A 27318-nucleotide genomic window follows, 5' to 3' on the forward strand; every position below is an offset into this window, starting at 1 on the left:
CGAACAACAAGTCTTCCCAACGCATGCTACCTGATGTGGCAGGAGCGAGGCGGCCAACTACGCCTGCGGATCCAGTCATAGATTGAAGGTAGCAGCACTGAGCTGTACATACGCCGAGCTGTGAAGCTTGCAGCTCGGCCTCCGTGCCGCCTACATACTGCTTACTCTATACATAACAAACTTCGAAATCACTGCTGGATTGACGCTGCATACCAAGCATGTAGCTCGTATGGTGTTTTCGCCCGAAGCAAACCCAGAACCCACCCCAAACTGTCCCCTCACGAAGCACTCCCATTCTGCTCCGTTTTGCCCGCCTCGACAACTCCTCGAACGCCACCCTTGCCACCAACCTCTCGACACACCACCGTCATGCTCATGTCTGCGGCAACATTGACTTGAACCTCGACTTTCCCACCCTTCTTCACACCCTTGATGCCCACCTCTGCGAGCATCTTGCCGGGCTTCCATGCCTTCTCACGCACCTCTTCCGGCTCGTCATCCTCGTCTTCGTCCTCATCATCGTCGTCGTCATCCTCATCCTCCTTAGCGGCACCGTTAGTGGTAGGCTTTTCTCCCCTAGTCACCTTGATCTCCCGCACGCCCTCCGCCAAGCGCAAGAGCACGTCACCGCCAGCCTTGATCGCCACCTGCGCCGTTCTCCGTACAGGCACGGGCGTCTCTGCTGGCACGATCACAGCAAAGTCCCCGCCTTCTTCGCCAACCGCAAGACCTATTGCGTGCTGCAGGTGGGGCGTTACAGTCACTACCGCCTCTGTGCTTGCTTCGATCTCACCAATGTCAAAGCCACTAATGAGACTCGCTTGGATTGCAGCCCCTCTCGCTGCAAGTTCCGACGGGTTTACCGCCTTCTCGCTGGTTGACGGAGCAAAAACCGTTGTGCTTTCTGGAAAGTGCGCTTCTAGATTGGATGCAATCTTCGGCACGTGACTTGATCCACCAGACAGCAGGATCTCGTCGATGTCCAGCATATCCAAATCCGCCTTTTGCACGGCAGTGTCGAGTAAGCGTGTAATGGACATGAGCACCTTGCTTGCCAAAAGTTCGAACCGTGTCCGGTTGACGGACAGGCTGAAGTCGATTCCGTCTGCCAGCGATTCGATGCTGAAGCTCGCCGTCGCACCCAGACTCAAGGCCTTCTTTACATTCTCTGCCTCCAAAGTCAGCTTAGCAAGACTTCGCTCATTCTTCCTCGGGTCCGAGGCATTCTTGTTCTTCTTCATGAACTCTTTCGCAGCGTACTCAACCAAAACAGCATCAAGGCTTGCACCGCCAAGCTCATAGTCGTGTGCTGTGGCAAGCGTAGTGTAGATGCCTGCTCGACTGGCGACAACCGCGACATCCGAGCGTGTGGCACCCAGGTCAGCTACAAGTACGATCTTGTCTTGAGGAGCTGAGGATGCTGATGTTTCTGAGAACTGCTGTTGCCGAGCGTCGTGTGCTAATAGTGCTGAGAGAGGTTCGGGGAGAAACTGCAGTATTTCAATCTTCGCATCGGTGGCAGAGTTTGTCAGAGCTGCTTTTGCCTACAAGCACCTGTTAGCATCATAGTAACGTTCGAGGTCACTGGAGGTCAACCTACGGCATCGCTAAAGTCTGAAGGCACACAGATCACCGCCGCGTCAACTTGTCTTCCAAGAAAGTCCGTTGCGCTCTGCCGCAATCGCCGTAGATGCCGAGTAGTAACCTCGTCAATGCTCAGAGTGCTCTTCTCGATTTCGCCATCTCCACCCTCTTCCTTGTCAGCTCCCTCTTGTACGACAAACCCAGCACCGGCTCCGCCTTCAATCTCCACCGGATGTGCGCTTGCCTGACACCGGCTCGGATCGATGTCCTTCCATGCCTTCCCTAGAAAGTCTCGGAAGTATGCGATGGTATTTCGAGGGTTCCGCACAATCTGAGCTTTCGCCTGTGTGCCGTGAAACTCCTCGCCAGCGGTATAGGAAAGGATGGACGGGATTTGTCGGTCACCTTCTTCGTTGGCTATGACTTCTGGCTTGTCATCGGTTGTGAAGGCGATGCTGCTGTAGCTGTTGCCGAAGGAGACACCGATCGCTGTCCTCGCCGGTTGCGGTGCGGTATCTTCTACCGCTGAATCTGCACTCATCTTGTCTCACGCTGAGCTGAACTCTCTCCTTCAATGCGAAATGGTCACTTCAAACTTGCGTGAGATGTTGACCAGATGTTATGGAAGAAAATCGCTCAGGAGGTTGAGGAAACGTTGCTAAGTGCTAACAATAAGTGTACGTGAACGCCTAAAGCCTCGAGGATGCCCTACCAAAATTTCGAGAACCATTGAAACTCACCTCGCACAGGGTTCGGCGGCGCGGACCGAACGATCTCCGGCATCAAATGCACATTTCGAACTGCACTCAATCTCGCATGTTGACGGGGCAAGATGATTTGACGATGGCGGCAGTCTCGCTGATTCCAGGCGAGGAGGTACCCTCAGATCGCTTGCCAAAGGCAAAGAAAGGCACCCTCACCCTAGGTCCTGGACTTCGGCATATTCTCCCATCAACCATCTCCGCCACCACTCCCGGTGTGTTGCAAGTTGATCATAAGAAAGCTGCTGTTTGGCTGGAGTACCCCAATGGCCGCTATCAACCTAGCGTTGGAGACCTGGTCGTGGCGCAGATACATCACTCAACAAGCGAAGCATACAGCTGTATTGTCACGCCTCATACGCCATTTGCTCTACTTGGACAATTAGCGTTCGAGGGCGCGAATAAGAAGACTCGACCGCAGCTAAAGGCTGGAGATATGGTCTATGCACGCGTGAGCCGGGCGAGTAAGTATGAAGAAACGGAGCTCGAGTGCGTGTCTGCTTCCACTGGGAAAGCCGATGGCATGGGTCCGCTGAAGGGAGGCATGGTGTTCGATGTCTCACCTTCGTTCGCTCGGCGACTGATGATGGGAAATGGTAAGGGTGGAGTGATCGTTCTCGATGAAGTGGGTGAGAAGGCTCGCTTCGAGGTGGCGGTCGGCAGGAATGGAAGGTTATGGCTCGATAGCGGTAGCGTTGCGGTAACCATTGGCATTGGACGATTACTGCAGCAAACCGACGAAGAAGGCTGGGACGTAGAGGCGCAGAAGAAAGCTGTGCGCAAGCTTGTGAAGGATCTGGGAGGGTGAACAATCATTCCACTGCAGCCGTCAAACTTCGAAAGTCCCTAACCAGGACCGGTGGTGCTGGCAGCTACCGAACGTTAAACGACGCTGGTGCGAGGGAATTATGATCCTGCCCCCAGAGCGGCTATGGCTGTCGTTTGCGACACGGTCATGATGCTTCACAAAAGTAAACCTTGTGCCTACGGGATGGTCTCTGCGCGCTAGCCATTGGGGAGCATGATCTTGGAGCCGTTGTACCTTGGACCACCTGGCACTACAGATCGATCGACCGTCATCAGCTTTCTCGTTCTAGCGAAAGTTCAGATCGGTTCGCGCGAAGGGCCGGCGGATAGTGGTAGCAGATCAAGTGGCAGTCAGCTCGGTGCTTCCTAGTGTTCCGAACCGACGGGATACGGGACGTGTTTGAGCCCGTGAGGATGCATTCTCGGTGCTGTAACCTTCTCTACATTCGTAATGCCCAATGATGCATTGTTGATGTATTATCCCACGTTGCTCGCATGAAGGCTCCCATTGATACAGACGGGACCTCACGTGAGCGTCACTAGGAAATGTGGAGGGTGACGAATGCAGTATGTAAGTGCGGCAGTGAAGCCGAGGTTTGTGCACGGGTCATCAACCTCATCATCGTCTCCGAGAGCTTCTTCAGACAGACGGCGTTGCATAGACGGGACAGCGTTGTATTTATTAATGATGCTGTCTCGATCGGTCATCCACACGCGCATACCCACTGTGCGCCCGCTACGCCCCCCCAGCTCCCTCACCTTCGCGCATTCCGCCCCAAGGCCGCGCTTCTTCACGCAGACTGGCCAGCACCTCGTCCCCTTCCCGTCCACATCTCGCCCACGTCTGCCTTACCTCTCGCAGCCCACCCTCCGCCCAACCACTAGCCTCCTCGGCCCAAATCCACAACTCGCCCGCCTTCTGTCAACGGAGACACGCCGTTACATCCGGGAGCAAGTCTGGCTAGCGACGAAATGGTCGGCCTACCTGTGGACTACTGTAATTCTTCTCAGCATCTCCTACTTCGGATTCAAGCTCGAATGGGATGAGCGAGAGCGCCCGACGCCGGACGAATGGCGCTTCTACACACGACAGGCGCTCCGCGCCGCAAGGGAGGCATTGAGCGCGGTGGAGGAGGGACGCAGTATCATGGTCGATTGGGCCTTTGCCGGAAACCAATTTCGGGCTTGTCTGGAGAGACTGGAGGACCGTGCCAAGGAAGGCAAGGGCATCCGTGAGGTGGAGGAGGGAGGCTTGCTAGTAGAGGGAGTTGGCAAGACGGGGTTGGATGTTAGTGGGAAGTCGTGGCCGTGGCGAGCGGGTTACTATGAGGTGCTCATGGGATGTGCGATGGTGGCGGAACATCTCGACGACATGGTACTGGACAAGACGAGGCGAGTTGTCTTCCCAAAGGAGTACATGATCGGGCCATCCAACCCAGATCCGCGACCAGTATCAGCACGTATGAAGGCTGCACCCCGCGAAGAGGACTGCGAGCGGCCATTCGATCCTCCAGAAACGTACTACATGCGCATCCTGACCACCACTGGTTTCACCACGAAGCAAAAGCTCGACGCAGCACTAGCGTACGCCAACTGGCTTGAGTTCAAAGGCCTCAGTGAGAGCGCAGAAGAGATGTACAGATGGGGCGTCGACATCGCCAAAGCTGCGCTTCCTTCAGCAACACCAGCAGACGCGCTGCTAGACCCGCAGACAACCGTCTTCAAAGCAGACAGCGCCAACGCCGCAACGCAAAACCTCCTACACGCCACTACGGCCCTTGCAATTCACCGTGCCCGTACCGGCAACGTCTCCTCCGCCTTACCAATGCTACTCTCCGTCCTACGCGCCTACCGCTCTGCACCCATCTCACCTTTCTCGCAGTCGGAACTCGCGGCCGCATCAGCTCCCAAACGTGCCCAAACAGACATTGGTGCTTTCTTCCAGTTCTTCGGCAACATCTTCACGCCTCCCAAGTTTCCTCCGCCGCCTCCGTCAGGCGACCTGCCGTTTATGCGAGATACTGACAAGCCGACTTGCGAGGAGAGTGAGCTCATGCTGTACATTGGCGAGATCTTGTTCGCAACGAGTCCGCAGGCGGCAGAAGGCGTTGGATGGACAAAGCAGGCTGTGGAAATTGCGGAGGCCAATTTACGACCTGGAGCCAGCATGCCGGTGCCTGCTGGTGGGGATGCAGAGAAAGAGAGGGAGAAGTGCAGGTCTTGCCTCATGACAGGAGTTGGTAACTGGGAGACGATGCTCAGGCGACTTGCTGAGCAGCAAGGGAAGGTTACTGGACGTATTAATGGCAGTGCTAGCATGTTCGAGTGGAGAGGGTGGTTTGGAAAGAAAGACACCATGAAAGATCAGACGATCGAAGAGCTGAAGGAAGCTGTGGTGGAGGTGGAACTGAAGAGGGTGGAGCAGTTGAGGCAGAAGATCATGAGAGACGGACTCGGAGAGAAGATGAGCAAAGTCCAGGTGCCGAACAGGTCATGGCTGGGATGAGGGACGCGCACCATGCCAGACTCCGCTTACGCCTGTGGCATGCCATTACTGCCTGCTGCTTCACCGCCGTGGTATAGATCTCCGCTTCACCAAACAATACGCCAGCAGTGACCTCATTCTCGTCCTTCAACGCCCGACCTGCGAAAGTCCCAACCAGATGTACGAGCTTCCACCTTGCGCGCGCGAATTACGCGCCAGCCCAAAAATCATCACGGTGGCCAAGAGGTCATTGACAACTCGAACGTGGCAAGTCGTTGCGGAAGAGGGTGAGAACAATGTCACATTCGGAGCTCGCTCAATCATGGCTTAACGATGATCTCGTCGTCCGGGATCAGAATGCGCCGGCCTTGCTGGCTTGGCTCTGGCACGTCAATGGCGCTCTGAGGTTGATGATCCGCTGTCGCAACTGCTGGCTTCTCAATGCCCGCATCAGTCCTCGTGTTGGCATTAGTGGCGGTCTCGCTGGTCGGAACATCGCGGCTGCGCTTCTCCTTGCGCTTGGCGAGGAAGGTGTCGAGCCAGTCGACGAAGGACATAGGGTTGGGGTAGCCGTAGTCGGACATTGTGTGTTCAGGTCCGTTGCAAGAGATCAGGGTTGAGGATATGACAATGTAGGAGCCTGAAACAGTGTGTGCACAGTCAGAACAGTGGTTTATACGAAGGCACGACCGTGACATCACAGCAACCAAGAAGTCATCTTTTACTACGGCACACAGTTCCGACTTAGTTGGGCCCACACTAATAAGAGATTGTAACGTTTGTCATGTGGATGTCTTTACAGGTAATCAATGTGGGCCGCCTCGAAACGGCTTGCCACACAATGGCTGAACTTCGGTGATTCATTTGCACTCGAGTGCTTTGCATCTCAGCAGTTTGGCGACCAGAACGTCTATCAGTGTTCGAATATTCGGAACAGATGTCGAACATATCTTAGCAACGTATCGCTCCATGGGGTATCTATACGTTCGAATAGCAGAAAACACGCCAAGCACCTGCACCATCAAGACAAACAAGCGTACTGTCCAACCCGTCACTGCTGATTCTTGTCTAAGCCTCACTCTTCGCCGCCTTCTCCAGCGCATCCTCCTCCTTACCCGCTATCTCGCCCGCCGCGCCCTTCTGGCTCTTCACGCCCTTCTCGCCACCACCACTTCTCCCTCCGCCTCCGCGGTGCTCATCGTCGTCGGCCTGCTGCGCTTCTTTCTGCCTCGTCCGCTTCTTGAGGTCGCTCATACTAATGGGCGGCTTCCGGCGGTGACCTTTGCGCTGTCGGTTCAACTCCCGCTCCAAGGCTGCGGCAAGGCGCTCAAGGATCCATTCGGCTTCGCTTTTGCTGCTCATAAGCGGCGACCTATTCGACAGCCATGACCAGTCCTGCAGATCGAGCGTTGTGAGACGACGCTTCTCGCGCCGCTCAGGGTTGGGTCGAAGCTTCTTATGCGCGTCGTGCAGCTTCTTCCACGCCTTGAGCTCAGTCCCCCGATCGACGGCGCCGTCGGTGTCGAGTTCCTGCTTTTCGTGCTCGTCAGTACCCTTCTCGTCCGGACCATCGGTTGCCGGCTTGGTCTGGCCATTGTTGGCAGCAAAGTCGGCGACGGCCGTAGTGTCAGAGCCGGTACTAGGGGCCATGCGCAACGGTTCTGGGACGAGAAGGTCGGGCACTGTTTGACCCGGGTGATTCTGTGGGTCGCCTTCGTTGCCGATGAGCTTGAGGTAGTACTCCCACTCGCCCCAGGCGTACTTCTTCGGAGGGCTGGCAGCAAGATCCTTTTGAAGATTGCGGCATTCGCGGGCGAGAACGTAGTGATAGAAGTTCATATCGCGCTGCAGCTCATCCACAGACGTGTCAGGGTGAGACTCGTCGTCTTCGATGTGCTTTGTGAGGCGATCAGAAAGGCGATCAAGCATGCGCTGCTCGTGCTCTGTTCCGGGCATGCGCTTCTCGTGCTTCATCGAATGGCCCTTCGGCACGTCTCCGAACAAGCCTGGTGGCGAGAAGCGTTGGAAGGAATCAGTGCACCACCTGATCAAGGTCTGTAGGATGGCTTTGACTCTTGCTCGGAAGCCTCCGCCTTCGGGCAGGACGGTGATGCTACCTACCCAGGTGGTAAGATCTGAGAACCATTTGATGATAGTGTCACCCATGTCAGAGATAAGTATGGTAAGAGAGGGCACTGCTAACAGCGACCAGATGACGAAGAACGCTCGACCAGCATTTGAGTACGGGCGGTAATCACCATAGCCGATGGTGAGCAGGCAGACCCATGTGAAGTAGACGGCGTCGAAGTAGGTCCACTGCTGGCTCTGCTCACAAACCATGAAGATTGCAGCACCAACAAGCCAAAGCATAAGTGCGAAGGTGCCAGACATGGCTAAAGCCATCCAGCGCCGCTCGTTGTCGGCAACCTCCTGAAGTTTGCGCATCACATGAAACTCCTCCTCACGACGCTGTGCTGGTGTGAGTGCGGGATCGGTACTGAAGTCCGCGGATGCGAGGAATGAGATTTTGACCGTCTGTTTTCGCTCATCCACGTTATGGACTGCGGTAGACCGACGCTTCTCCGTGATTCTTGCTGCCAGCTTCTGCTCGCCTCTCTCGAGGACTAAGGACCGCAGACTGCCGATGACCAGACCGATAATGAGGATGCCGCATAGCGCATAGGGGATCAGTAAGCCCCTACCTACACTTGTCATTGGCGAATAGTCGCCGACGCCTACCGTAAGCAGTGTGACGTCCGCCCAGTAAACTGCGTTGAGAAAACTCCAACCCTCGATTTTGCTGAAGACTAGTGCCCCAAGCAGCAGATACGCGACGAACAACATGGTCTGAAGCATGAGAGTGCGTTGCGAAGCGTTCAATTGGAAGTCCTTCTCGTAGTAGCCCTTGAGCGCTCCATAGACGGTGAGGCACATCAGTGAGCCGATGACCATGTATATGACTGAGGCGAAAATGGCGTAATAAAAGGCTTCCGAAAGTGCATGGGCGGCGGCAGGGGCAACACTGCCGGTCAAGTGGTCCGTTGGGGATGCCGTGAGTGCAGCCATGTCGGCAATCAGTAAGATGCCCGCAAGGTAGAAGCCAGTGATGGTGAGGGGCTGAGCGATGTAGAACTTGACTCGGCGAGCCATGTTGAGCAAGAGAGTCGCGTTGCCGACAAGAGCAGAGATGAGAGACACGGCATTGATGGCGAGAAGCCAGCCTGGATCCGGTATAGGTGGACCATGCCCTTGGGTGCCACCAGCTGGAATTTCAACCCGCCAGTTGTAAACGAGGGCACATATGCTGAAGCCATTGGCTATGGGCCCAAAGGTGCCTGCGAGCAGTGGGCAAGCGGTGCTGGCAAACCACCACCGGCTGGGGTTGCCAAACTCATCGTCGGCCTCTTCTTCTTCCTCTTCCTCTACTGCACGCTCGGCGGCGTTGCCTTCGACATCGTCTGCAGCGTTCGCAACTGTCTCGTTGAGACCTACATCCAATGTTGACATCTTGCATAAATTGGGCTCTGCCTGGCTCGCGTCCAGACCAATGCTCAGGTTCTTGAGTCGGGTTCACGGCCCTTCAAAATCTACGACCGAATGGTGGTGGCTTGGTGGGATGTGGACGAGGATGTCTCAACGAAGACATCACTCTGAAAGCAGCTGGAATTCGGAAGGTGGACGCCTGTTCAGCACGCACCAGACCCACAATGCAGAGAAGTCACCGTGGACTCCGGGGTATTTCTAAGTCGGGACTTGTTGCTCGTTACAGTAATTCAAGTCTGCGCCTGGCTTATCGGCATGCATGGATGTGAGATTGTTAGCCAAACACCGCGCGCGGTTGACGTCATGTTCAATGTTTCGTGGTCGCCCTCACGAAACTAACAATTGTATTCTTCCGAACGAACCTCGCGATTGATATAGCGTCCAAGGTCAACATGGGAACTGGACCATTACTCACCGGCGCGTTGTGGAGTCTGCAGTAGCATCTGCCCTTCCGTTTGACATCGTCTGGGGCAGTTCTGCTGGTACTGCTTTGTGTCCGGACTAGCAAGACTTCATAGCATGAGCTCCTACTTGCCCTCTGCTCCGCAGCTTCGTCGCCTCACTCACACAACAGACGTGCCATACCACCCCGCCACAGTCTTCGCGGCACTTACCGACGTGCCTTCCTATCCCAGCGTACTTGACCTCATCTCCACCAGCACGTTGACGGCGAAGGATGCAAGTGGCCTTCCGAAGTCTGCCAAGCTGAAAGTCGGTTACCCAAGCTTAGGTATTGCAGAGGAATGGCCTTGTCTGTTGTCATGCTCCCGCAACAACGGCGTGGTAGAGGTGCGAAGCAAGAACGGCGATGCAGGTGCTGAAGGTTCCATCATCTTCGCGACATGGTTACAGCGGTGGAAGATCCAGCCCCCACCAACTACTGCTGGGTCTACTGGTGTTGCAGGGAAGAAGACGGCTAGACTTACGCTGGAGATGGAGGTAAAGTTCAAAAGTATCGTCTACGATCAGATGTTCGCACTGGTAGCCGAAGGAACAGCGGCGAAGTTTGTTAGTAAGTTTGAGCCCCGGTTCGCGGAGGTGGACGAGAAAGAGCGAAAGGAAGGGGTAGAGAAGTTGAGGGAGAAGGCGAAGGCTGAAGCTGCGAAGAAAGTGGTGACGACCAAGGACAGTGTTCCCGCCAAGTCTACGCCGAAGAAGCTCGAAGTGAGGTCTGCTGCGAAGACGGCAACAGCGTCAAAGCCTGCAGGCAAGCCAGCAGCATGAAATCATACACGGATACGTCCATTTCCTCAGATGTGGTCAGCCGATATATTGCACCGAAACAGTCCGGACACAGTCATGTCCAGCGGGCTTCATATCAGCTCTACCCAAGGTACAGCAGAGCAGGGCGGCCATTGTCCTTCATCAGCATGGAAATGTTGCGACTATGTTACCGCCCGAAATACAGTGCCGCTGGCACGGAGCTCGTACAGAATTCGAAAGCCGCACATTGCGAGTCATCTTGGAGGCAACCTCGTGCGGCTACACGCCGACCAGATATCTCCCTGCAATCGCGCTTTGGCGCAGACAACGCCCTTCGCCGGTACAATGCTCAGAGAATCCGCGCAATTTCGCTGCTATCTGCGCTTACATTACTGCAGCTTGTAGACAAGTCCAGCCCCAATTTGGTCGGCAACTCTGTGAAGAGGACGTCTTGTCCTGCGCAACTTATTGCGTTGGTAGGCAACAAGTGGCTCATGACAGCTGAAGTAAGAAACGTACGCGTCATACCCGTACCGCTGCGTTCGGACACGGCTGTGGTTTCCTAAAACTCCATTCGTGTCCTGACTCTGTCGACGAACCAGCCTCTCTTCTAGCCCTTGTTGGAATGGTCATGACAGGGTCCGAGGGGTCACTTCCACTGCACTACAAGAGCCAAGCTTCCGGATCGGGAGTGGCCGCACCACCGAGCTACGAGCGTAATAAAGTATAGCAGAGTGATGTCCCGTTATCCTGCACTCGCTGAAGCTCAGCCTTTCATCCATCATATCAGGCTTCATCGCCTGCCCACATTATGACTGTCCTGTACAGTGCGCCCACGATGAGGGCCATGTGTGATAGCCAGGGGATCCCCAGGGAGCTATGCTTACTAGCCACGAAAGTATGACAGGACTTCACCAGAGACGGCTTCGTATTATGAGCCCAATATATTTAGGATTGAAGTAAGTATGCCACCTTGGTGTGTTTCTGTCTCATCACTGTTGAGTCTATCCGAGCGCTACGATAAAAGTCCATCGCGACCTATCCAATACGTACGAGTCCTTGCCAACCACCATGCACCTTCACACGCTCGCAACAATGCTCCCTTCGCCTCCCTCCTCACAACCCCAGCAACTGTCTGTCTTCCCGGAATAGCACATGTTATTCGCCGGGATAACGCCAGTGTTACGACCAATCCTTCCCAGGCAGTCCAGGTTCGCATCGCCCCAACCGAAGACCAAGACCGCGCTGGTCAATGTTCGCGTATTCGATGGGTACGACGTTCAGACACCGAGCACTGTCTACGTTTGATGGCGACACCAACGTGGATTACGAGACACACGTGGACACCGTCCTCGATGGCTAAGGTGGTGTGTTGTTGCGTGGATTGATCGGCAGCAACTGCCACCCGGCAGAACTTGAGCATCTGGAGGCGCTGCCCAGCTTGGGTGTCACCACAGCCATGAGCATGGTCTGTCAGAATTACGCTCAGTGTGCCACCTTGCGCAACCGAGTCGGCTTCGCGAGCTTCTTTTACGGCCGAGCGCGTCGTCGCGGGTCCTAACAGCGCACATGCAAAGGCAGCTAATGCTCCGCTAAGCCAGCTCATATGGTCTCCAGACCAAGCATCCCAGTTCGTGGAGGATGTCTTTAGCAACGGCAGCGACTATCTCAAGATTATCGCAGAGGAGAACGGCCCAAGTCAAGCCACTCAAAATGCGCCTGTATTGCATAGCCACGCCCGCAGCAGGGAAGTCATGACGCATGCTGCGCTTTTGGATTTCTGTCTTCAGGCTAACAAGTCCAGGGCAGATGGCCCGGGACACATTCCATATGATGCGCTTCTCAACGATACGGCACGATGGTGGCGCAAAAGCAGTTCGCTACGCCAACGATGAACCCGTTCGAAGTGGTATTGGCAAATACGACGGAGCTGCAAATACTCGACCCCAATGCTGCTGTCCCTAACTTTACGAGTCTTATGGCTTCGTCCAGCAAATATGTCCGCAACATGCGCGCCAAAGAGATCCCGATACTTGCTGGGCCAGAGTCCAGTGTCGGGCAGTGCCCATCCAGTCTGCCGTTCGGCGAGTACCTGCACGATGAGCTCGCCAACTTTCTCGATATTGATATGATATCAGCGGCAGCTGTTAATGCTGCGACGCTGGTGCCTGCATTATTAGCTCACTAGCTTGAAGGTCGACGCGTCAATACGCCAGGGATGAGAGCCGATTTGCTTCTGTTGCAGCCTGGAGCTGACCGAGTGCGGAACATCATCGATACCAAGGAGATCGCGCGGGTGTGAATGGGAGGGATCGAATTCAAGAATGTGGTGTGAACACCGCAAAGGTCGCTGGTACTATAGTCGTTCGATCGAGGGTTGCTTGAGATGCAGGACAGAAGGGTCAATAGATGTACAAATAAAGCCTGGTTGTACAAATCCGGAGCCTGAGTCGCTTCCTTCAGACCACCTTTTGCCTCTTCAGGTCATTGACGAGCATGTACCGCGAGAGCCAGATCCACCCGTATCTGAACCACCGCATTTGGCTCTTGTGGGCCGTCGTCATCGCCTTCTGCGCCTTCCATATGTCGACGGGTCCGCTTATAATCAATAACGGCGTCGGGTTGCTACCTCGGTCCTTACTCTGCCAAAGCATGGAGGTCACTGTGAGCGCAGAGTCCAATACGCTGCTGTACTTGCGAAGTATGTTCACAGAGCTCAAAGTGTAGAGCTTTACTGGACTCTCCCATCCTGAATGGCGCTGCATCAAGCTTTGCAGAAACAGACTGGCTCCATGGTATAGAGAGCGGTGATTGGGGTGTCCGCTCACGCCATCCTTGTCGAATGTGATCAAGACATCAATCAGAGCTGGCGGAGCAGTAGTTACTGGCGTTGTAGCAGCTTTCGGCGCAAAGTACCGAGTCAGAATGCTAGAAATGAGCTTGACGTCCCAATTGGCGGACATTGAGTCTGGCAGCTTGGTGTCATCTATGATTACAACGTGCTCAGATGATTTGACGCCTAGCAGAAGCGCACTTTTAACCAACTCCTGCTTCCTGACCTGCCCAAGTCCTTCGGCATTACCGGCGGAAAGACAGAGTATGAAGACCTGATTGGCCAGTTCAGGCTTGTTGAGGAGAAGTAGTGTTGGGCCAAAGAACATGGCCTCATCATCGGGATGAGCTATTAGCAGGCATATCCTTTTGCCAGCCAGAGTTGGAGAAGATCGGCTTGTGGTGTACGAGAACAGGTACAGCACCAGGAGTAGAACGGGAATCTGTAGAGCTGTCCACCAGGTGATATACAACATGATTGAGTTGCGCTCGCCGCTACAACTGTGTCGACAGCCGCGCCTAGCATAATATGAGTACGTCTGCGGCGATGCATACAAAGCTACCACGGCAACTTCGACCTCGGAAAGTCGTTGTGTCGTCAAGATCTAGGCCTCGGTTTGTGGGCCGCAGCGGAAGAAGCCGCTGCAACGACTAATGCAGGTACACTTTTGCCAATGCACCATTGTAGGTGAAGGGGGCATGTATGGGAGTCATGGACCGTATCGTACAGACATTATATGCGTCATTACTTTCCCTTAAATCAATATTGTGACAGGACGCCTGTCGCTATATGCATATTCAACCGCTCAAGTAAAGCTACGACGAAATCAGTAGCCACCGTACAACGAGCCCCGGTGTACGGGCTGGTGATATGTGCTCGATGCATAATCGCTGTCCTGGTAGACGGTATTCCGTCTGTCATCGTCCTCGGGTAGCAACTGCTTGACTTCCCAGTTCCCTTGCCGTGCGCCGACGGAGAATTCTAAATCTTCTTTGGTAATCGAGTCCCAGTACTGCAGTTGCATTAGCCACCTTATATCCGTCCGCGAAGATTGCGTGGCAAGACTCACCTTGTACACCATCATCACGGCCAGTAGATTCAGCAGTGTGGTGAAGAACAGCCCGTCCAGATAATGCTGTACGTTGTCGCAGATCGTCTCGCTGAAGACGTACAGCAACACCTGCCCAATCACAAAACCGAACACGCCGAAGCCGATATGCCATAGCGGCCACCTCTCTTGCAGTGTGCCCATGACCAGTACGATTTGCATGATCACGTAGACCAGTATGAAGATGCCACTGAACAGGTAGACCACCACGAACAGTCCGACTGTATTCTCCGGTCCGAGTCCAGCCAAACCCTTGAATGTCAAGAGCGAAACAGCGAAGCTGATCAGGAACATGACGAAACTGACTACTCGCAATAGCCAGACCGAGAGTGTCGTGCCGTCCTCGTAAAGCTGGAAGCCAACGAAGCCGTTGATCATGAGGCATATGCACGTCGCGGAGGCAAGACCGCACTGCGCGGCGACAAAGTAAGGGTATGGTGCCGATGCGGGAGGTACGACGCCGCAGTCGATGACGAGCGAACAAATGGTGAGGAGAGTGTAGGTGTAGAAGAAGGTCGTGATCTCCTTTCGGCCTGTATGCGCTATCAGCACTATGCGCTTTCATCCACCACAGTGCGATTGCCCAAACACGTACCGACCGCTGTGAATTTGCTCCTAACATGGAAGATCATGATCACTACCATAATCAAAGCCAGTATGTGCGCAAAACCCGTCGCTGCCTGAAAGATGACCGTATTCGCTACCTCGATCGCTCGCGCATAGCATAAGGACTGCGTGAAGTGTGTGCCAGTGATGGCGTTCGTCGGCCCAACAAGCGGGCATAGTGGAAGTGGTGTCTTCTCACATATCGATGTGAAATCGCCGAACCCGCCCATGGCGGAGGCGACGGCAAACGGAATGTTCCTCCTGTGTTATTCGTGAAGTTGACCCCTTATAAGACTTCTTCCCCAACTCTTGTGATAGCCCAGACGTCCTTGCGACTTGATGGTCCAGCCAACTCGTAAATTTGAGGAGGAAATAGCAGACAATGTGATCCGTTGCAAAGGCGATTGTGAACGGGCAGAGCCGCATATGCGTTGCGTTGCTGGGGGTGCACGAGCCATAAATAGAACGTTTTCTCGAACCTTACTTGCTGGCGCGGTGCCAATTGCGAATGCTTGCCACAACGCTAGCACTTATTGCTTCGTGCAACAATCTATCTCGTGGCTTGACCAGCGTTCACGCCCGGCCTCGGTCATGTCAACTGTATGCAAGACGGAATGATAAGGTCGCCAGAGGAATGGCAGACAACGCGCCTCGTAACCGCAGGGAGCGGCGAGCAGCGGCTCGCGAGACTGGCAAGCCTGTTGCAGCGCCGACGTCTGCTCCCAAACTGAAGCTGGCGCAACCCGATCGATCGAAGCCAAAGGATAAGACTTTACTGGATCTGTACGAAGAGAAGAAATCTCTTCTCGAACAAGGTCAGCCTTTCGACCTGAAACACGAAGACGGCCTGATTAGGGACGAAGGTGGTAACATTCTCGAAGCCGGACTAGGTGAGAGCGAGCCGATTGGGCCTGTCGGTGACGCTGTCTTCTGGTCTGTATCGCTAAGCATGCTGCATTTCACACTCGATGTGCTTGTATACAACCAGTACCGGCAAGAAATTGAGTGGACACCTATCTTCAAGCGCACCTTGACCATTCTACCCGTGCTTTTCCTGCTGATCCTAATGTTACGATCGGAGACTGCTCGAAAATTCCCAACCGTAAGGCAGACGTTCTTCTTGGTTGCATCGATCGTGGCTGGTTGCTACACTATCCACGTAACCAACCGATACGATTATTATGCGGTTATGAAGCAAACGCCTGCCTTGGGCACGCTGTGGATATGGAGCTTTATCGAGATGAACCTGCCGTTTGCCGGAGCCAGTGTGTTGGCTGATCTGGCGTATATGTGGTACAAGGGTTATACCATGTACTGAGTGCCGCAAACCCTGGCTACCGTCTGCTCCTGGTCGGATAGTTCGGAAAGACGTCTTGCGGTGAGCGTTGTGCTGGAAAGCAACTCTACGCCACATCTGTACGTGAGATCCTAAGTTGGCTCCTGGGCGACAATATGACGCCAATCGTTCCGGGCGTCGGCAGTCGGCCGGATGATGCCATCCGCATACTTTGTGCGGATCGACGGTAAGGAACGCATTGTTCCAACATGACGATCCGCCTTGCTGCGCCATGCGTGTCTGGCGGAGGATGTTCCACGCGTTCATTCAAAGTCACTCTGTGGCTCCGGGGCACGATAGCCCCTACGCAAGAGGAAGCTCGAAATGCCCTTTTCGAAGCGAGAAAGCTGCCCGGCGTAAGCACAATAAATATGCAAATAACACAGCAATATACATACCAATCCATGATCTGGGACTACTCCATCCTTGACCCAGACACTGCGAGAACCCATCATGTTTGCCATGAGCACGTCGGTGAATAAGCGGTCGCCTACAATCGCCACCTGAGCTGGCGAGGTAACTTGAGCATCAGGTGCATTACGGAAGTATTCCATGATCTCGGCGTGACAGCCAGGCTTCTTGACTAGGTGTCGAAGCACCTTTACGCCGGTATTGTTCTCCAGTAGTTCGGCTTCCGCATAACCAATGTCAGAACTCGTGCCTGCCGAATTCGACACGATGAGTAAGCGAGAGCCTGGGTACGCTCTACGAAGCTGTTCAAACTTGGAAAGGTTTGCTTTGTAGATTACATTCTGCTTTGGTACGGCGAAACAGTTGTCTTTATCGAGCACTACGGCGCGAATGTCTGGTTGCTTCTCGCCGTCTCTAACAGTGAACGCCGCGGACAGTGGGGCGGGCAGCTGATCGAAGGTTGCTATCGTGCAATGCGGGAGAGACAGTGCTGGGTTGGCGAACAGGCGGAACACGTTCAGCGTCCCTGACAGGTTCATTGAGCTGTGTCTGATGTTGGAAGAGGGCCCAAGAGGCCCACTAGCGAGGAGATGTAAGCGAGTACTGTGCACTGTGCAGCAGCGCGTGGTGGAGGCGCGGAAGTCGGATGATCTGCGACACGCAAGCTCCATCCACTCAGAAGCACTCTCTCAGCCACAGCTTTGTCGGGCGGTGCTGGTACTATTCCTAGCATTCACATCGCTTTCGTTGTGCATAACCCACCGTGGCCTCACGCATGTCAGAAACCTTCATTTCGATGTTATCGAAAGGTGTTGCACGAACGAGGAGCGCTATTCGGCGGCAAGAGCAAGCCTGAAACTGGAGGCGTGAGCCAGGCGACCGATCGTCAATCGCTATTTGTAGAACGCGGGCATCTCAATAATACGCCGCATATACACGGGCGCAAGGGGAAAAGAGAAGACGCCCCAGGAAAGAGTAATCGACTTGCAATCTACGCGCAAGACTTGTCGCACACCGTCAGCACATGATGGCCACCCCTAACGGCTACTATACCACGACCTACCGCCCTTCAGATAGCAGCCCTTACTATGAGCCGGAGTTTGAGCAATACGGTCGACGTAACGACGCGCCCTTACCGCCTCTACCCTCCACTTCCCCCTCCGATGATCGCAACTACCATTACTCACGGCAACCACCGACGCGATCGTACTCCGGCGCAAGTGGGCACATACACGAGGTTGCGGATCCATATGCGGACGAGAATGCGATACCGATGAGCGGCAGAAAGCCGAAACACCACTCCGCGACAACCATATCACCCATACTGCCGCATCAGGTCGAGGATCCGTTCGTGCGGGATGTAGAACCGCGCAAGAAGCGGAAACGCCTGAGCAGAGACGGCTGGTTCAAGGGAAGGATACCGTGGGTCGTGTACGTGCTGTCGGCGGTGGAGCTTATTGTCTTCATCGCCGAGTTCGTGAAGATGGGAGTCCTCACCGGCACACCCATCGAACTCCACCCCTCCTTCAATCCCATGATCGGACCTTCGCCTTACGTGCTGATCAACATGGGTGCCCGGTACCAACCGTGCATGCATAACATGGCCAACGTGCAGAATGCAACAATGTCGATATCATGGCCTTGCCCAAACGCCACATCAGCTACCGGCGACAGTGTCTCTTGCACCCTCTCCGAACTTTGCGGTTTCAGCGGCGTACCGAATCCGCACGTTGGGGGCAGTATCAACGACAAACCTGCTCCGAATCAATGGTGGCGCTTCATCGTGCCCATATTTCTGCACGCCGGCATCATCCACATTGCCTTCAATCTGCTCCTCCAGCTCACGCTCGGCGCAGACGTCGAGAAACTCATCGGTAGCATCCGCTTCACCATCGTCTACTTCGCAGCCGGCATCTTCGGCTTCGTGCTAGGCGGCAACTTCGCCGCGAACGGTATCGCATCCTGCGGCTGCTCCGGCTCGCTCTTCGGTATCCTCGCCATCACCCTCCTCGATCTTCTCTATACCTGGCACCAGCGCGAAGGCCCGATCAAAGACCTCCTCTTCATCCTCATCGACGTCATCATCGCCTTCGTGCTCGGTCTACTGCCGGGCCTCGATAACTTCTCCCACATTGGCGGCTTCCTCATGGGTCTGGTGCTCGGTGTCTGCATTCTCCGTTCGCCCACAACCTTCTCTCGGCGCACATCGCAGGACGTCGGCCGCTACTCTGGCCTTTCAAACGCTCGGCAAAGCACGTCCGGCCGCGAAGATGGCTTACAAAGCTTCTTCCGCAACCCGATTGCATTCTTCCAAAACCGCCGTGGCATCTGGTGGGTGTGGTGGTTGGTGCGTGCGGCAGCACTCGTGGGCTGCTTGATCGGCTTCGTGCTACTGCTGAAGAACTTCTACCAGTGGCGGACGGGCTGTACGTGGTGCAAGTACCTGTCGTGCTTGCCTGTCACGGTTGGTGGTGAAAACTGGTGTAACGTTGGCAATTTGGACTTCACCCCGGTCCAGTCACCAGCGAGAAGAGATCTCCTTGAGAACTTAGCGAGCGAGGCTTTCCGGCCAGCTGAGCGCTTGTGGTAGAGTGCCTGCGTTTGGGAGCGTCGGAGTTCTAGCGTTGGTTCCCCGTCATGACGGCCTGCTTCGGCATATAAACATCTATACTGATGATACCGATTGATTTGCGTCTTTGTCACACCGCGTACCTGTCCTGATGTACTCATGGAAACCTTGGAAGCCGTTCGCAGTGTACAGTGCATTGTCAGGCGGTGAAACACGTGCTACAAGTACTTGTATCATGCCTACACCCAATATCAAGTCCGAATATCGAGAGATGCTGTTGTTGTCTTGGTGTGTTAGCGCATAACCATTAGACCAACCTGAGCTGGTTGCTAATCTACAGAACTCTGACGTTGGTAGCTTCACTTCGGAAGATGGCGGAGGGGCTGATTCGCTGTGGAAAAGACTCGATACAGTTGATGCAGTCTTCCATCTGGATTTTGAACAACGCAAAACCATGAGCGCACCGACATGACACCGTGCCTAAGCCGTGATGGAGGGTGGGCAACTTTTCGTTTTATGGGAGCTGTCTGGCAAGCTAGGGTACAACGCTTTGCCTTGAACTGGAGGATAAAGCTCAGCGCACTAACAGGCGTAGCGCTGGCGCTCGGTCTCTTGTTCGAATGGAAATGCCACGATGCCGTCAATCACATCCAGAACCTCTTAGCATCATCATAGTAGTCCTAATACCTTGGAGGCTGCTGACCATAGCCTTGTTGGCCAGGGTACCCACCAGGCGCAGGCCCGCCTCTACCATAGCCTTGTTGCCCAGGAGGAGCGCCATAGCCAGGCTGCTGATTTCCGTAGCCTTGCGGAGGAGGCGCGCCATAGCCTTGCTGGCCGTAGCCTTGTCCCGGTGGACCCGGGGGGTAACCGCCTTGCTGCTGAGGAGGACGTGGTGGCATGCCTAGACCGGGCGCCATGCCCGCCTTCTCATCCTTGCTGTCGTAGCTGTGGTCGATGGCGCCAAGTATAAGCTTCATCATCCAGAGATCAGGCGTAAGGTCAACGGGTGGCTGGGCCCTTGCCATCTCGGCGGACTCGTTCTCGTAGTCTGAACAGCTGTTAGTAATGATCTACACCTGGGCTGTATCTGGTAACGTACTCGACGTGCAGTCAACGTCCTTTCCTACCATCGGGTCATTGTCAAGCTTAGCGAGGAACTCCGTAGCCTTTTGATCATTGCCGACTTGTGCGAACTGGAACGCCACTGCACCGGAACCGTAGGGAGAGCGGCGTACTTGGTCGATAGCATAGCGCACCGTCTCGGTAAGCTCGTTCTGGTTCTCGCCGGCAGGTTGTCCGTCTGTGATGGCGATGATGAGTAGAGGTTTCTGCATCTGTCCACGCAGCCTGGGAATAAGCAATTGATCGATAATCTTCTTGCGCAGCTCGGTGCCGAATGGCGTCAGGCCCTTATAGCGCTTGTTGGCAAGAAGCTGCTGAACTTGCTGCTCAGAACGAATGCCGGAGAGCGCATTCACTGGGATTGAGTCGTCGTTCATGAAGCGGACTTCAATGCCGTCATCATCGAACAACGTCGCAGCAAATGCCACGCGTTGCATGATAAGCTCGAGATCTTTGATACGTTCACCGTTCTCCTCAAACGACATGGAGCCGCTATCGTCGATGTACAGTACCACATCGTAGAGCGCCAAGCGAACGATATCCACGGCGATCTCTCTCTGGATGCGCCAAGCCTGGCAGAGACGGTCGACCTGCTGTCCAGCGCGTGCAGCAATTGCTGGTATCTTTTGTGCACCAGGTGTGCCTGGACCGTAGAACCTCTCAAGACCCTGCTCGCGGATCGCTTGTTCTAGCTGCTGTATGTACTGTTGCGAATCTTGCGGTGCACCGCCCATTGGCTGCTGCCCGTACTGTTGCTGCTGCTGCGGCGGCTGACCATATTGCTGCTGTTGGCCCGGAGGGGGCGCGTTGTACTGGCCCGGAGGAGGTGCGTTTCCGTACTGTGGAGGCGCATTGCCGTATTGTGGAGGTGGTGCGCCCTACGCATGCGATCTGTCAGCCTTTTGAACCACATGTGATCTGTGAAACGACTGGAAAGCGACGAACGTAGCCGTATCCGCCTCCTGGTGGACCTTGTTGCTGCTGGTAAGGCTGCTGGTACTGGCCGTACTGCGGCTGGCTCTGAGGATATGGAGGCTGTTGGCCAGGGTAGGGGCTCTGCGGCTGTCCTGGTGGCGGAGGCGCCGGTCTCGCGTAATTGTTCTGTTGCTGTCCGTAGTTTGACTGTGGGTACGGAGCCGGTGGTTGTGCTTGGTACTGAGGCTGCTGACCAGGATAACCCGCACCAGCGCCGCTTGCAGCCATTTTGGAGGCCAGCGGCATGGTGGTAGACGTCTCCCGTGCGCTGTTGTGTTGGTTTGTTTAATGGGTTGGTAGGGAGATGATGCGCTTGTAGGCCGAGTAATATAGTTGGGAAGTTACCGCAGTCGTTCGCGCAGGCACGTGAGGTGGATGTAAATGTTAAAGTGAAGGAGATAGCAAGCTCAACTGACCTGTCCAGGTGGTGGCTGCTGTTGCTGCCCAGGGTAGGCTTGGTACTGCTTTTGACCAGCTGCGCAATTGAACGATGAGCACACGATTTGCCCCGCGGCGCAAAGCCGCTATTGCGTGTCACGTACGATAGCCTCCGGGCGCCTGACCTTGCTGCGGTGGCTGTGCTCCCGGTCCCGCTTGCTGACTTTGCGGAGGGTATTGAGAGGTGTAGTTGGCGACTGCTGCTTGTCCTCCTTGCGCCGCGGCGAGTTTCGAGGCCAACTGCTTGTTCGTCAGTATAATCCTTGGGCGTCCCTTCACCCGTGTGCCATGACGTCGCTTGGAGGGGCTGTGATGGTGGGGTAGAAGTGCCAAAGGATGAGAGACTCACACCCATGATTGCTGAGTGAGCTCAGATGTCTGAAGCAGAGTTTGGTGTTGATTGAGGGACGGTGGATGGCAAGCTCTCTCTATGTAGACCCTCACTTGATGAGGAAGATGAGGTGATGCAGAGCTTCAACAGCTGAATTCGAAGCCATATGATTGCCAAGGCGGCCAGCTGCAGTGCTCAGCCTCCCTCGTGGAGCGATCGGCAGGCACCATGCAGGCAATTGCACTGCCAAGCAAGCAGTTGCGGCAGTGATTGCGCCATTCGACACACGACATTGCTACCGCATCTCTATCCGCATGCCTCCTAGTAGCCAAATATTACGTACTGCCGTTCACCTGGACCTCCGGAGCATCATCTACCACGTCCAACCGCTTCAGATCCGCCGCTAAAGGATCACTCTCTGGCGTTGCTCCCAGCGGCCCTGCGAAACCAGGAGGCGGCAACGCCCAGTTCGGTAACGGCGTCTCATAGCTCCAGCTTCCGTCTGCGCTGGCGTACTTCATGGCGTGCAAGTAGATGCCAAGCTCGTGAGGCCCGGGGTCACTGTAGAGCGGCGTCTGGCATATGTCGCACGATTCACCAGTCATTTTTTCAGCTTTCTTCTTGTTGTACTCCTCGATCATTTCGTCCTCGTATGCCACGGCTTCTGCAACTTCATCCTTGCCCATGCGCGAGAGGCGAGTCATTATGTCGTCGTCATCATCGGAGTTGGCGCTTGAACGACCAAGACTGGCGCCGAAGACACGTCGATTGGCATATATCGGGTCGTTCGTGATGGGATGTCCAAGGAACTGCAGATGCACACGGAGCTGATGCGTGCGGCCAGTCAATGGAAGGCAACGGACAATCGAGTAGCCTTCCTTTGGTGCACTGTCTCCTTGCGACGTGGCTGCTGGTGGGTAGTACGCAAGGCGTCTGAAGACCGTTTTAGCGGTCTTTCCATTCGCTCGGACTCTGTTCAAGCCAAGCTTTGGCGAGATCTGCAGTATTGGTTGCTCGCAAACAACCTCGTTGGCCGGAAATTCGCCTTTAACTCGAGCAACGTACTCCTTCCTCACCGTCCGCTCAACAAGCTGATCCGTCAGCCGCTCGGCGGCTTTCTTGTGCTTGCCGATGAACATTACTCCACTCGTCAATCGGTCAAGTCTATTGCACGGCAGAGGATTCCATTGATGTCCTCTTTCGGCTCGCATGATCTCCACCACGCTGTTGTAGTTGTAGCGACCAGCAGGGTGCACGGGCACGCCAGCAGGCTTGTTGATGACAATCATGTCGTCGTCCTCGTGCACGATAGTGATCGGCTGAGCTGTCACAGGAGGCTCGTGTCGGTGCAGTGTATGGCTTATGATATCGCCATTCTGGACTACGGCGCCGACAGAAGGCACGGGTTGGCCGTTGACCTGTATCTTACCCGTCTCTATGGCGTCTTTCTGAACTTGTCAGTCAGGCCTTGCTACATCTTCTCACACGTTTGCGCACGCACATAGTACTCCTCTGGCCGGTCACGAAACTCATCGCGAAAGATGTCAAGAATTCCGCGCCCTCGCCACCGCTCCTTGACATTCGTATTATAAGTGAAGTGGTATGGCGCAACCCTCCGAAGACCGTCCTCGAGATAATACGGTCTTGGCCATGGATCACACGGAGTTGTTACCACAGCAGGCGGCGAAGTAACAGCTTCTGGCGTGTCGATTGGAGGCTCGAAGACGGCCAACGCCATGGTTGACGAGGGTATACGCCCACGGCGCAGGAGATACGTAAGGACTCTAGAAGATGGCGCCAGCGCTTACGAAGGCTTTCTCAATCGAGGTAGCTCTCCTGTCCTGTAAGCTCCAGATCGTTGCAGTTCTCAGGAGAATGCGTCCTTTCACATCTAAATGTACATGTGTGTAAAGGCGTTAAACCACAAGGTTTAGACGGTGGCGCCACTGGCGCGCTAAAGCATGCACAGCACCAGTGTTTGGCCAATCGCAATGACGTGCCTCGTGCGACGGCACCAGGTCGGCGTGAGCAGGCTGCACGGCTGACTACTTGCTTGCTTGCCTGGTAGCAACGGAGGAGTCATGCAGGAGAAAAGGGATTGGTGAGTGTCATGCTTGACACATGAACAGCTAGACATGGCACCTATAAAGAAGAGTAAGGCGAACCCAGAAGGTCCTATCGAGCAGCAACAACAACAACAACAACAACAACAACAATTGGTGGACCCACAACCATCGCCCGACGGACAGCAGCCGCAGAGGGACGGGTTCTTGTTAGAGCCTGAAGCTGGTGGGTCTGCGAGAGTACCTACATCTTCTGCTACGCGGCCCAGCAGCTGGTATGGTGGAGGCTCATGGCGCGCCAAGGCTTCTCCCGTCGCGCAGATAGCCCGGGAGAGCATCTCTGTTGCCAAGGGTGCAACTTCCGAGTCTAGCGATGAGCCAGCACGCCGTCCGAGTCAGTCAGTCAGCAAGAGTGTACGAGGGAGTCGGAAGAGTGTGCCGCTTGTGGCCGAGCCAACCAGGATCCACGCAACAAGCGATGCGCTCGATAAGAGCAGGCCACGCTTTCCGTCTGAGGAAAAGCTGCGTAGAGTTGAGGGTACAAACGAGTCCACATCCATGGAGCCCAAGATCACAGTCGAAGAATCCGCGCCTCTGCCTCCTGAGCCGACAGTAGAGGCCAATGGAGACGAGAAGAGCCTTCGCAGCGTAGACGAGAGGCCACAGTCATGGTTCGGGTGGTGGTCGCGTCCAGACGGGTATGGTAGTGATGGTGACAAAGGTAAAGCGAGCAACAAGCGGCGGAAGCTGGACATTGAGACAGCTAGCGGCACGCCTTTGCCAGGCTCACCAACTCAGCAGCCTGCCGATGCACAACAGCTAGACCCAAATATGCCTGACCTACCCAGCCACACTACTATTGACGCTCAGGAGCCGCAACTACAGAGCGTGGGACAGTGGGAAGGCGTACAGCCTGGTGTGAGCTCTAGTGTAACGGCAGCGAAGACATGGTTCCGTCTTTGGAGTACTGCGCAAAACCAGCAGGCTGCGGCTGATGCACAGGCGTTGGAAGGGACGGCAGAACCTGCGCCGGTTGCGGCCACCTCCACTGATCCTGCAATTACTGTGACTCAAGATACACCGAAGCCGGACGACCTGCCAGTTGAGACCGATCGCCCCAAAGCGTCTGGCTGGGTTTTCTGGTCACAGGACCAGCCCCAGAAAGCCACAGCTTCACCAGGCGACACGCAGAAAGAAGTCGGAGAGATTGCGGTGGCCGATACTCCAAGTCAAAGCCATCCTGAAGCCGCACAATTCAACGAGCAAAGAGAGGAGCAGCGACCGCAAGCTACCGCTAAGCGAACAGACACTCTGCTCGGACCAAAGCGTGGCAGAGCAGATAGGGTCAAAGACCAGTCCGCAGCTTCCTCTGCTGCAACGCCTTCAGACTCCAAAGCACATTCTCCAGCTAGCTCACAGGCACCCTCAGAAAGCGGCAGTGTGGCCAATGACCTTGACATGCCGTTGCCAGTCAAGCGATGGAAGGTGGCCCAAAGTCGGCCAAACCTGGTGTTGCCCTTGTTCCAGGACACATACCCCACAACACCGAATCTGAGTTACCTTGAGCGCCTTGCTACATATCTTGCCCAGACACTACGTCTGCCAGGTAGTGAGGCACCGCCGGTAGCGCAACATGTCTACATCTCCCCTGCACCACCGAAGGTCAGGAAAGCCATTGCCATTGGCGTCCACGGCTTCTTCCCAGCTGCAATGTTCGCACGAGTGTTCGGTCAGCCGACGGGTACATCCATCCGGTTTGCTTCCTACGCTGCCGCATCGATTAAGGCATGGTGCCAGGGGCACCAGCCCGAAATCAGCGATGTGCAGATTGACAAGGTTGCATTGGAAGGTGAAGGCTTGGTCGACGACCGTGTGAGTACACTTTGGAAGTTGCTGTTGAACTGGTTGAGTCACCTTCGCCAAGCGGACTTTATCCTGGTTGCGGCGCACAGTCAAGGCGTGCCAGTTGGCATCACGCTTTTGGCGAAACTGATACAGCTCGGATGCCTTTCGCCGCACGTTAGGCTCGGTGTCTGCGCCATCGCTGGCATCAACCTCGGACCTTTTCTGGAGTATAAGTCTCGCTTGCTATCAGGCAGCGCGCTGGAGCTGTTCGACTTCTGCGACCCATTCAGCAAAGTCAGCAAGTCGTACAACGAAGCTTTAGACATCTGCCTCCGACACGGAGTCCGCGTAACTTTCGTAGGCGCCCTAGACGATCAACTAGTCAGCCTTGAATCGAGCCTCTACGCACCACTGAGCCATCCTTATGTTAGCAGGGCAGTCTTTGTCGACGGTCGCCTACACGTCTTGAATTTCTTGACACACCTGGTTGTCTTCGCTCTTAAGTTGCGCAATCTTGGCGTGAGCGACCATGGTCTTCTACGCGAGCTCTCCTTGCCGCTTGCTGGTAGTCTGGTTGGCGGCGAAGGCCACAGCCGCGTCTATGATGATGCGGCGGTGTACAGATTGGCCGTCGACTTCGCTCTCGAGACCACAGACGCCACGCCCTCGAACACTGCGCCTGTACCCACGGCAGCCGCAAGCTTGCTTGCAACCGACAAAGACAAAGCACGCTCCGTTGCTGCTGCTCGCCGTGCTTCACTTTCTGGGTACCCAACGACGGCTGCGCAAGCGAATCTCATCCGCCGTGGTGATCCAAACACGCAGCTCCCAGGTATTGCGCCGCTGATTGCGCACTACGAACCACCTTTGAATGGAGGCAACAACAATCCCTTCTACCTCCCCTGGGCTGTAAGAGGCATGCTAGAAGAGGAGATGGTCAAGAGGGATTCGAAGCTGCAGGCAGAAGTCGCCGAGTTGGTCAAGGAGTTCGAGGAGTGGCAGCCTACGAGCAAGGTGCTGAAGGATGTTCGATGGCGGCTAGAGGGGGTGAGAAACATACTCTAAGGAGCCATGATCAGGCACTATAAAACACGGATTAATTCTTCAGCGAGGAGTCTGTTAGTGAACCGAATCCTGGTTTCCAAGAGCAGAAGCACGTTGGCGATGTCCAGCATGGCATTCCGCTCTGTGATCAGCTTACAGCTCAAGACTTGCTATCACTTGCTTCTATGCGGTAGATGTACCTTGAGGAAACCTAGGCTATAGCCTTGCCTCAGCTGAAGATGAAATGAGAT

The 27318-nt window shown here is 55.1% G+C and overlaps 15 protein-coding genes across 15 annotated transcripts; 7 read left to right on the top strand and 8 right to left on the bottom strand.

Moving 5' to 3' along the window:
• Nucleotides 1-61: 61 nt before the first annotated feature.
• On the bottom strand, nucleotides 62-2284 carry BAUCODRAFT_32176 (uncharacterized protein). Its single transcript, XM_007676228.1, has 2 exons — nucleotides 1601-2284; nucleotides 62-1544 (listed from the first exon to the last, which is right to left on the bottom strand). The coding sequence occupies exons 1-2, from the start codon at nucleotides 2123-2125 to the stop codon at nucleotides 279-281; spliced, it is 1791 nt and encodes a 596-aa protein (XP_007674418.1). The 5' UTR covers nucleotides 2126-2284; the 3' UTR covers nucleotides 62-278.
• A 143-nt stretch (nucleotides 2285-2427) lies between these two features.
• On the top strand, nucleotides 2428-3153 carry BAUCODRAFT_67161 (uncharacterized protein; the record flags this gene model as incomplete). The annotated part of the gene is made up of 1 exon (XM_007676464.1): nucleotides 2428-3153. The coding sequence occupies one exon, from the start codon at nucleotides 2428-2430 to the stop codon at nucleotides 3151-3153; it is 726 nt and encodes a 241-aa protein (XP_007674654.1).
• Nucleotides 3154-3936: 783 nt separating this feature from the next.
• On the top strand, nucleotides 3937-5433 carry BAUCODRAFT_41512 (uncharacterized protein; the record flags this gene model as incomplete). Its single annotated transcript, XM_007676339.1, has 1 exon — nucleotides 3937-5433. A coding segment is annotated over one exon (1497 nt), but the record flags the coding sequence as incomplete, so codon positions are not given.
• A 374-nt stretch (nucleotides 5434-5807) lies between these two features.
• BAUCODRAFT_415250 (uncharacterized protein) lies at nucleotides 5808-6520 on the bottom strand. The gene has a single exon (XM_007676740.1). It carries the CDS (start codon nucleotides 6333-6335, stop codon nucleotides 5958-5960), a length of 378 nt encoding a protein of 125 aa, XP_007674930.1. The 5' UTR covers nucleotides 6336-6520; the 3' UTR covers nucleotides 5808-5957.
• Nucleotides 6521-6705: 185 nt separating this feature from the next.
• On the bottom strand, nucleotides 6706-9144 carry BAUCODRAFT_66900 (uncharacterized protein; the record flags this gene model as incomplete). The annotated part of the gene is made up of 3 exons (XM_007676444.1): nucleotides 6706-7092; nucleotides 7321-7578; nucleotides 7630-9144. 3 exons carry the CDS (start codon nucleotides 9142-9144, stop codon nucleotides 6706-6708), a joined length of 2160 nt encoding a protein of 719 aa, XP_007674634.1.
• A 276-nt stretch (nucleotides 9145-9420) lies between these two features.
• BAUCODRAFT_415292 (uncharacterized protein) lies at nucleotides 9421-10486 on the top strand. Its single transcript, XM_007676741.1, has one exon. It carries the CDS (start codon nucleotides 9700-9702, stop codon nucleotides 10402-10404), a length of 705 nt encoding a protein of 234 aa, XP_007674931.1. The 5' UTR covers nucleotides 9421-9699; the 3' UTR covers nucleotides 10405-10486.
• A 797-nt stretch (nucleotides 10487-11283) lies between these two features.
• BAUCODRAFT_22999 (uncharacterized protein) lies at nucleotides 11284-12571 on the top strand (the record flags this gene model as incomplete). The annotated part of the gene is made up of 4 exons (XM_007676116.1): nucleotides 11284-11342; nucleotides 11387-11750; nucleotides 11895-12258; nucleotides 12291-12571. 4 exons carry the CDS (start codon nucleotides 11284-11286, stop codon nucleotides 12569-12571), a joined length of 1068 nt encoding a protein of 355 aa, XP_007674306.1.
• Nucleotides 12572-12706: 135 nt separating this feature from the next.
• On the bottom strand, nucleotides 12707-13796 carry BAUCODRAFT_415244 (uncharacterized protein). Its single transcript, XM_007676742.1, has one exon. It carries the CDS (start codon nucleotides 13689-13691, stop codon nucleotides 12843-12845), a length of 849 nt encoding a protein of 282 aa, XP_007674932.1. The 5' UTR covers nucleotides 13692-13796; the 3' UTR covers nucleotides 12707-12842.
• A 246-nt stretch (nucleotides 13797-14042) lies between these two features.
• Nucleotides 14043-15160, bottom strand: BAUCODRAFT_66432 (uncharacterized protein; the record flags this gene model as incomplete). The annotated part of the gene is made up of 3 exons (XM_007676406.1): nucleotides 14043-14228; nucleotides 14286-14857; nucleotides 14920-15160. The coding sequence occupies 3 exons, from the start codon at nucleotides 15158-15160 to the stop codon at nucleotides 14043-14045; spliced, it is 999 nt and encodes a 332-aa protein (XP_007674596.1).
• Nucleotides 15161-15564: 404 nt separating this feature from the next.
• Nucleotides 15565-16248, top strand: BAUCODRAFT_23002 (uncharacterized protein; the record flags this gene model as incomplete). The annotated part of the gene is made up of 1 exon (XM_007676117.1): nucleotides 15565-16248. One exon carries the CDS (start codon nucleotides 15565-15567, stop codon nucleotides 16246-16248), a length of 684 nt encoding a protein of 227 aa, XP_007674307.1.
• Nucleotides 16249-16290: 42 nt separating this feature from the next.
• Nucleotides 16291-17216, bottom strand: BAUCODRAFT_574250 (uncharacterized protein; the record flags this gene model as incomplete). Its single annotated transcript, XM_007676743.1, has 2 exons — nucleotides 16291-16613; nucleotides 16665-17216. The coding sequence occupies 2 exons, from the start codon at nucleotides 17214-17216 to the stop codon at nucleotides 16530-16532; spliced, it is 636 nt and encodes a 211-aa protein (XP_007674933.1). The 3' UTR covers nucleotides 16291-16529.
• A 488-nt stretch (nucleotides 17217-17704) lies between these two features.
• Nucleotides 17705-19267, top strand: BAUCODRAFT_121073 (uncharacterized protein; the record flags this gene model as incomplete). Its single annotated transcript, XM_007676744.1, has 1 exon — nucleotides 17705-19267. The coding sequence occupies one exon, from the start codon at nucleotides 17705-17707 to the stop codon at nucleotides 19265-19267; it is 1563 nt and encodes a 520-aa protein (XP_007674934.1).
• A 363-nt stretch (nucleotides 19268-19630) lies between these two features.
• BAUCODRAFT_415872 (uncharacterized protein) lies at nucleotides 19631-21185 on the bottom strand. The gene is made up of 3 exons (XM_007676745.1): nucleotides 20349-21185; nucleotides 20076-20297; nucleotides 19631-19955 (listed from the first exon to the last, which is right to left on the bottom strand). The coding sequence occupies exons 1-3, from the start codon at nucleotides 21103-21105 to the stop codon at nucleotides 19927-19929; spliced, it is 1008 nt and encodes a 335-aa protein (XP_007674935.1). The 5' UTR covers nucleotides 21106-21185; the 3' UTR covers nucleotides 19631-19926.
• Nucleotides 21186-21983: 798 nt separating this feature from the next.
• On the bottom strand, nucleotides 21984-23910 carry BAUCODRAFT_574268 (uncharacterized protein). The gene is made up of 2 exons (XM_007676746.1): nucleotides 23617-23910; nucleotides 21984-23563 (listed from the first exon to the last, which is right to left on the bottom strand). Exons 1-2 carry the CDS (start codon nucleotides 23851-23853, stop codon nucleotides 22451-22453), a joined length of 1350 nt encoding a protein of 449 aa, XP_007674936.1. The 5' UTR covers nucleotides 23854-23910; the 3' UTR covers nucleotides 21984-22450.
• A 116-nt stretch (nucleotides 23911-24026) lies between these two features.
• Nucleotides 24027-27088, top strand: BAUCODRAFT_105292 (uncharacterized protein; the record flags this gene model as incomplete). Its single annotated transcript, XM_007676747.1, has 2 exons — nucleotides 24027-26774; nucleotides 26856-27088. Exons 1-2 carry the CDS (start codon nucleotides 24251-24253, stop codon nucleotides 27086-27088), a joined length of 2757 nt encoding a protein of 918 aa, XP_007674937.1. The 5' UTR covers nucleotides 24027-24250.
• Nucleotides 27089-27318: the final 230 nt, after the last annotated feature.

The sequence above is a fragment of the Baudoinia panamericana genome (genome assembly GCF_000338955.1).
Source record: "Baudoinia panamericana UAMH 10762 unplaced genomic scaffold BAUCOscaffold_4, whole genome shotgun sequence".
Classification (NCBI taxonomy): domain Eukaryota; kingdom Fungi; phylum Ascomycota; class Dothideomycetes; order Mycosphaerellales; family Teratosphaeriaceae; genus Baudoinia; species Baudoinia panamericana.